The 7,252-nt window shown below is 38.4% G+C and overlaps 1 protein-coding gene across 2 annotated transcripts; it reads right to left on the minus strand.

Moving 5' to 3' along the window:
- Positions 1-2,043: 2,043 nt before the first annotated feature.
- On the minus strand, positions 2,044-6,533 carry LOC144715443 (uncharacterized). Of its 2 annotated transcripts, none has more exons than XM_078590364.1 (2): positions 5,943-6,533; positions 2,044-4,255 (listed from the first exon to the last, which is right to left on the minus strand). In XM_078590364.1, the coding sequence occupies exons 1-2, from the start codon at positions 6,345-6,347 to the stop codon at positions 4,067-4,069; spliced, it is 594 nt and encodes a 197-aa protein (XP_078446490.1). In that variant the 5' UTR covers positions 6,348-6,533; the 3' UTR covers positions 2,044-4,066. The 2 variants fall into 2 exon arrangements, with proteins under 2 accessions (XP_078446490.1, XP_078446489.1); XM_078590363.1 differs by having other exon boundaries at positions 2,044-4,264; positions 5,943-6,531.
- Positions 6,534-7,252: the final 719 nt, after the last annotated feature.

Here is a 7,252-nt window from a genome sequence, read left to right on the forward strand (position 1 = left end):
GCACATTTAAAAGGGGACTTTTCTGCAAATTTCCAGGGAATTATCTCTTCCTTGCAGTGCATACACAATGCGCGTACTATTGATGACATGGCGCCTTGGGATTGGGAAGTGCCAGTACAAGCGTACACAGACGTGCAAGTCGTTTTGTACAATGTTTATTTTTTTCCTATTTCTCTCTTTATTCTGATTTCAGGAAAGGGGTACGTGGCGCAACGAGAATGACACCGCCATTTAAAGTTTAAAATTCATCATCCAATAAGAAATCGACACGTCATTGCATGTTTCAAAAGAAAATAATTAAATAAATGGATTTACATCCAATGGTTAAAATTGATTTAAATTCATTTATTCATAACGTTTGGTACTGAAGTCCGATTGAGATGATTTTTGTATGGATTTTCTCGTCTTGGCCCCTCTTTCTATCAGCATGGTTGGATCATTCAGATCAGGTCAATCACAATTATGTACTCCTTACTTATTTCAATGCATGATTAGAGACTTGAAAATCGTAAGCAAAACATAGGTGTTCATCCACGATATGCCCTCGGTGTCTCATGTCAACATATCACTTATAAAATTGTGACATGAATCAACTTGATTGATGTTCAGGTATAATACCATTCAATTAAGCAAATTATCTATCTAAAGAGCATCCATTGAGTGTCCTCAGTGTCACCACACCGGTTGCTAAAGGATCTACCATACCTGTCATATGAGTAGGATAAATTAATGATATTCTATTTGGATAATTTGATGTCCATCTTGACTATCCATTGAATAATAATATTTATAATAGATATTTTTAAAACTAGTCATTGCTGTGTTATGATCTTATTATAATTCATCAAGTCATTGTTGTGGATTTCATTATTAAACATCACATTGAATAATAATGAATATATATACACAGTTCAATGAATTTGAACAAAACTTGATAATATCATTGGTTTGACAACCACATAATATCCATCAAATGGTTCATTGAATATTTAATTGAATTCCTACTTGTGTAATTTTACCATCTCTTTCATTAAAATTCCTAAGAAAGCCACACATATTTGTGATTGGCCCTATTTTTTACCATTTCACATATTGGGCTAGGATACTTATGCTCATTCTTTATTGGTCGCTTGATGCATCTACAAGTATATTTTGTTCGTGAGTACTTGTTTGTCAAGTTTTTATTTCTGGTGTGTTTTGATTTCCTAACAATCATGTTCACAGTTGGTGTTTCATAAACCAGTCTAGAAGGGAATTCAAATCGTAATAGACCAGAAGAAACAACATCGACGAATAAGAGGGTATCAAAGATATTGAGTAATCTTTGCTCATTTATCATTGTCACCTAGTCGCCAAAGATATTTTGACTTTCATCAATCATTGTTACTTATGTGACGGAGGCATTATGTAGGACAGATCAAACAGGAGGTAGGTCATTTGAAGCATTATTGAATTATATGCGACTTCCATTTGTTTTGTTGTTTTTTATTGAAAGTTTCAAAGAAAGGAAGAAAGAAAATAACAAAGAATTATGAAGTTTGAGACATGACATAGTTTCAACACAAAACTGGATCAGATCCTAAGATAAAAGACTAATGTAGAAACCTTTAACTTTCTCCTTGCTGAACAATTAGTTCGGCAGTAGATGGTAAAATTATTCTTCCACTACACAAACTCAGTAATCCATTTTCCTAATTTTGAGTTCCAATTCATATGATATTAGACCTATAATGTTACTAAGTTCTCCCATATAGTTTGATTTGATCACTAAATCATGACTAAATAGTCGCAATCCATGACTCTGCATAAAATTGAGCTGATGAGTATAACACTAATAATTATAATATTTTGTTTCTCTCAAAGTATACCTACTGAGTTTAGTGATAAAGAGTACGGCGAGAATAATGATAAAATGATCATTCTGTAAAAATATTGTATTATGATATCAATGTATTTCAGTAGATCTATTATATGATGAAATAATTATTGATCCTTTAGCTATATATTTAAATTATTCTTATAAGTGGAAAATGCAAAGAGAGGTTAGGAAAAAAATAAAAACCAATCGTATGCTAGGTCACATAGTGAAGAGAGAGATATACTATGAGACGCATGTTTATGACCGACCATTACACGTTACAACTAAGACAACATAAGACAACGACCAAACTGCTCAACGATGCCCCCCGATTAGATAGAGAGAGACGAGAGCGTTTGAAATGGTAGAGAGAAAGATGAAATAGATTAAGATGGATGAGAGAGATATGAAAGAGGGTAAGTTTGATGAGAGAGAGATAAAATAGATTGAGATGGATGAGAGAGATGAAAGAGGGTAAAATGGGTGAGAGAGATGAAAGAGACTAAGATGGATGACAGAGATGAAAGAGGGTAAGATGGGTGAGAGAGATGAAAGAGACTAAGATGGATGAGAGAGAGACAAAAGAGGGTAAGATGGGTGAGAGAGATAAAATAGATTAAGATGGATGAGAGAGAGATGAAAGAGGGTAAGATGGGTGAGAGGGATGAAAGAGACTAAATGGTTGAGAGAGAGAGAGATGAAAGAGACTAAGGTGGATGAGAGAGATGAAAGAGACTTAGATGGATGAGAGAGAGATGAAAGAGACTAAGGTGGATGAGAGAGATGAAAGAGACTTAGATGGATGAGAGAGAGATGAAAGAGACTAAGATGGATGAGAAATAAACGAAAGATATTGAGACGAATGAGAGAGAAATGAAGGAGATTGAGATGGATGAGAGAAATATTGAGATAGAGATGGGAGAAATGAGAAATAAGAGCTTCAGGCGTTAAAAATTTTTTTGAAAATAAATCCTATAATTTCCTGATTACCAGCAAATCACAAGGATTTATAGGCAAAACACGAGGAAAGCAGGCCGATTACCAACTCGTAGGCGGATTAAGGATAATGATCCTCATTAACAACTAATGAAGACAAGAACGGTGATGACCTACAGAGCTAAAGAAGGGCTTCTGATTGACGTTTAAAAAGACAGATTGAGATTAAAAAAAGTTTCAGAGAAAATGCAGGGACAAAAAGGCAGAAAACCTCCCCCAATTAGCGGTAATGATCACTTAATTTCTCGCTTAATCAGGTGAGTGAGAAGAGAGAGAAAGTGGGTTGACTATCTCGGAAAGCGACCCGGATGAGAGAGAAAGTAAAGGAGAGAGGATGGGATGCAGAGAGAGAAAGGGTCACGAGAGGTGGAGAAAGAAGAGAGAGAGAGAGACAGAAAGTTGAGAGAGAATCAGGGCGTAGGGATAGAAAAAAATGGGTGATGAGAGAGAGAGAGAGAAAGAGTGATGGGAGAGAAAGGGGAGGGAGAGAGAAAGAGAAAAGAGGCGGATGAGAAAAAAGAGAGGAAGAGAGAGAAAGACCGATACGAGGGAGGAAAGAGAGAGAATGATATGAGAGAGATAGAAGTAGAATGATATGTGAGGGAGAAAGAGAGAAAATGGGAAAAAAGTTCTGAGAGAGAAGGGGAAGGAAAAAACGTTATGAGAGAGAAGGGGAAGAAGGAAAAAACGTTATGAGAGAGAAAGGGAAGAAGAAGGAACAAACATTATGAGAGTGAAAGGGAAGAAGAGAGAGAATAACTTATGAGAGAGAAAGGAAGAAGGGGGGGAGAGAGAGAGTCGTGAGAGGGAAAGATTAATGAGAGAGAGAGGAAGAAGGCGAAGAAGAAAGGGAAAGAGTGACGAGAGAAGAAGAAGATGAAGTAGAAAGGGAAAAGGAGATGAGAGAGAGAGGACGACGGGGAGGTAGAAAGGGAAAGAGTGAGGGAGAAAGAGAGAGACTGAGAGGGAAGAAGAGAGAGAAAGACTGAGAGAGAGAGAGGAAGAAGAAAGTATCAGCGAGAGAGGAAGAAGGGGAAAGAAGAGAGAGAAAGAGAGATGAGAGGGAGAGGGAGAAGAGGAGAAGAGAGAGAAAGAGAAATTAGAGAGAGCGAGAAGAAGAGAGATGAGAGAGAAGGGGGCAGAGTTGTTTCCTAGAGAGAGAGAGGGGGGGGCGGAATTCAAGCAAAAAAAAACATCACCTTGGAGCCATGGTCACCGCCGCTTGGGCGGCCTCTCGTCGTCTTCTTCCTCTGATTCGCTCCTCGCCCTTGTCTTCTTCTTCGCTGCCGGAAAATCCCCCTCATCTTCCTCTTCCTCATCATCATCATCATCATCTTCTTCTTCTTCTTCTTCTTCTCCCCCGTCATCTTCAAACTCTTCCCCCTCGAATCCGCCCAATCCCTGCCCAATCTAGCGGATCAAGATGAGAATTTGATGGGTTAGTCGAAGATCCGATTGGAAATCATGATCATGGAAATTGCAAAAAAGAAGACAGATATCGTGTTCATGATTACTGAGATTAAACATCGTCAAGATCAGAATTTGATGGCTTTGTCGAAGTCAATTTCGGGATCCGATTGGAAATCAAGTTCATGGAAATTGCCAAAAAAGAGGACAGATATCGTGTTCATGATTTCTGAGATTAAACATCGTCAAGATCAGAATTTGATGGATTAGTCGAAGTCAATTCCGGGATCCGACTAGAATTCAAGTTCATGGAAATTGCAAAAAAGAAGACAGAAATTGTGTTCATGATTTCTGAGATTAAACATCGTCAAGATCAGAATTTGATGGCTTTGTCGAAGTCAATTTCGGGATCCGATTGGAAATTAAATACATGGAAATTGCAGAAAAAGAAGACAGAAATCGTGTTCAGGGAAACAATCATAAATTGTGTTCATGATTTCTGAGATTAAACATCATCAAGATCAGAATTTGATGGGTTAGTCGAAGAAAACTTCGGGGTCTGATTGAAAATCATGTTCATGGAAATTGCAAAAAAAAGAAGATAGAGATCGTGTTCAGGGAAACAGTTGTAGATTGGGTACATGATTTCTGAGATTAAACATCGCCAATTTGATGGGTTAGTCGAAGACAATTTCGGGATCCGATTGGAAATCTTGTTCATTGAAATTGCAAAAAAAGAAGACAGAAATCGTGTTCAGAGAAACCATAGTAAATTGTGCTCATGATTTCTGAGATTAAACATCATTTTGATGAAATTCATATTTTTGAATCCATGGAAATGGAGGAAAATGGATATCTTACTCATGTTCGTGATTACAGATGAACACAAGAACAGCAGAACAAGAAAATATTACAAGGAAATCATATTCATGATTATCAATATTTAAAATCATGCTTATGGAAATCATATTCTTGAATCCATAGAAATGGAGGAAAATGGATAAATAATTTACTAGTGTTCGTGATTTCAGATGAACACAAGAACAGCAGAACAAGAAAAAAAAATACAAGGAAATCATGTTCATGATTATCGATATTTAAAATCATGCTTATGGAAATCATATTCCTGGATGCACGGCAATAGAGGAAAATGGATAGATATCTCACTCATATTCATGATGAAGCCAAGAACACAAGAATAGAGGACAATAGAGGACAAGAACAGCATAACATGAAAAAATCACATGGAAATCATGGCCATGATTTTCGCAATTAAAAAACATATTTGCAGAAATCCTATTCCTGGATTCATGGCAACAGAGGAAACCAGATAAATATCTTACTCGATGAACACAAGAACAGCAGAACAAAAAACAGGCTTCAGATGATTATCACGATAATTAGAACGGAGCAAAAAATCCATTCATCAGCCCCGAAGAAAATCAACAGTTTCAAAAGAAGAAAACTAAGAATTTTTTATAAAAAAACCTGTGAAGATTTAGAAAACAGCAAAGAAGAAGAAGAAGAAAACAAAAAAAAATCGCAAATCTACATCCGAAGCAGCGAAGAAGAAGAAGTAAACAAAAAAAAATCGCAAAACCACATCCGAATCAGCGAAGAAGAAGAAGAATACAGAAAAAATCGTAAAACCACATCCGAAGCAGCGATTTCCACAACAAACCTCCTCGTCTCCTTCAACAGCGTCGTCCTCCTCATCATCGTCATCGTCGTCATCCCCGTCGTCATCCGCGGGGCCGCCTTCTTCCTCGACGTCCTCTTCTTCCTCCTCTTCCGCGCCCACCGCCACGCGCTGACCGCCGCTCGCCGGCGGAGAAATCTCCCTCACGTCATCCTCCTCGTCCTCCACCTCATCCTCCTCCTCGTCAACGTCATCCGCGTCGTCGTCCTCGTCCTCTTCCTCATCGCCGCCGCTGTCGCCGTCGTCCTTCACCTCCTCGACGTCGTCCTCGTCCGTCAGCGCATCCTGGCCGTTCAAAACGCCGATTTCGTCGTCCAGATCTAGCGGCGCCGCCGCCTTCTTCGCCTTCGCCGCCGCCTCCGTTCCGATCTCCGCCGCCGCCTTCATCTTCTCTCGATCCGACGGTCACAAATTCTTCAATCGAACTCTCCAGGAACAGAAATTCTACGATCGAACTCTCCAAGAACAGAAATTCTTCGATCGAACTCTCGAAGAACAGAAATCCTTCGAAATCTTCGCAGGATTTCTTCGCGGAATGAGAAGAAATTCACAACTTCTTTGCGTTCGATCGAGCGAGGAGACGAGGAGAGCGCAACCGCCTTGTTTCTTTCCTTCGATCTGGACCGTCCAAAGAAGACCATGACGCGGATCGTTGACGTGGATACCATCCAACGGTCGACCAAGTCTCTGCGCTCGCTGACGTAACACGCGTCCGCTTCTGGAATATTCGCTTAGATCCGCTGTCCCCAAGTTGCGCATCGGACGACTGAGAAAAATTAAATTAAAAGTGTCAATTACCTCAATTTTATACAAGAATTAAATGGTAAGTCTTGTATTTGGAAATAAAACGTCTATTTTGAGAAACGAATTTTTTATTTTAATAATTTACATGCCAACGATAATAGGAAAAATCCAGGGTATCGGATGCGAGTACTTTTCATTTACTCTAGTAATTATCATATTTTACTAACCTCCTAAATATTAACATGAGTTGGATATTTTTATAAACTGACTAGTGGACAATATAAAGATAAGCTTAATACAGCCACAACAATATCTGCTTTTGACTCTTTTTTGATGAAATATATCCTTATTATTTATGGAAAATCTGTAAAATTAATTTGGTTTGTAGCCCTAGGGCTAGATCTATTCCCTCGCCAATGAACCAAGTTTGAGATTTCTTTATAAAAATATTTATTTGCGTTTCAGGAAAATATCTTATTTCAAATGGAACGACCCTTCAATTTAAAAAATAACAGTGGGCTCCACTCCACGACTTTTATGAAGTATAT

This window comes from Wolffia australiana, chromosome 19 (assembly GCF_029677425.1).
Source record: "Wolffia australiana isolate 7733 chromosome 19, ASM2967742v1".
Lineage (NCBI taxonomy): Eukaryota > Viridiplantae > Streptophyta > Magnoliopsida > Alismatales > Araceae > Wolffia > Wolffia australiana.

What these genes read in the sequence shown, in the direction of transcription:
- LOC144715443 (XM_078590363.1), bottom strand. Translation starts at nt 6,347, where the DNA reads ATGAAGGCGGCGGCGGAGATCGGAACGGAGGCGGCGGCGAAGGCGAAG. An exon ending in CTGTTGAAGGAGACGAGGAG is followed by an intron (nt 4,265 to 5,942) that starts GTTTGTTGTGGA and finishes TTGATCCGCTAG; the next exon opens with ATTGGGCAGGGATTGGGCGG.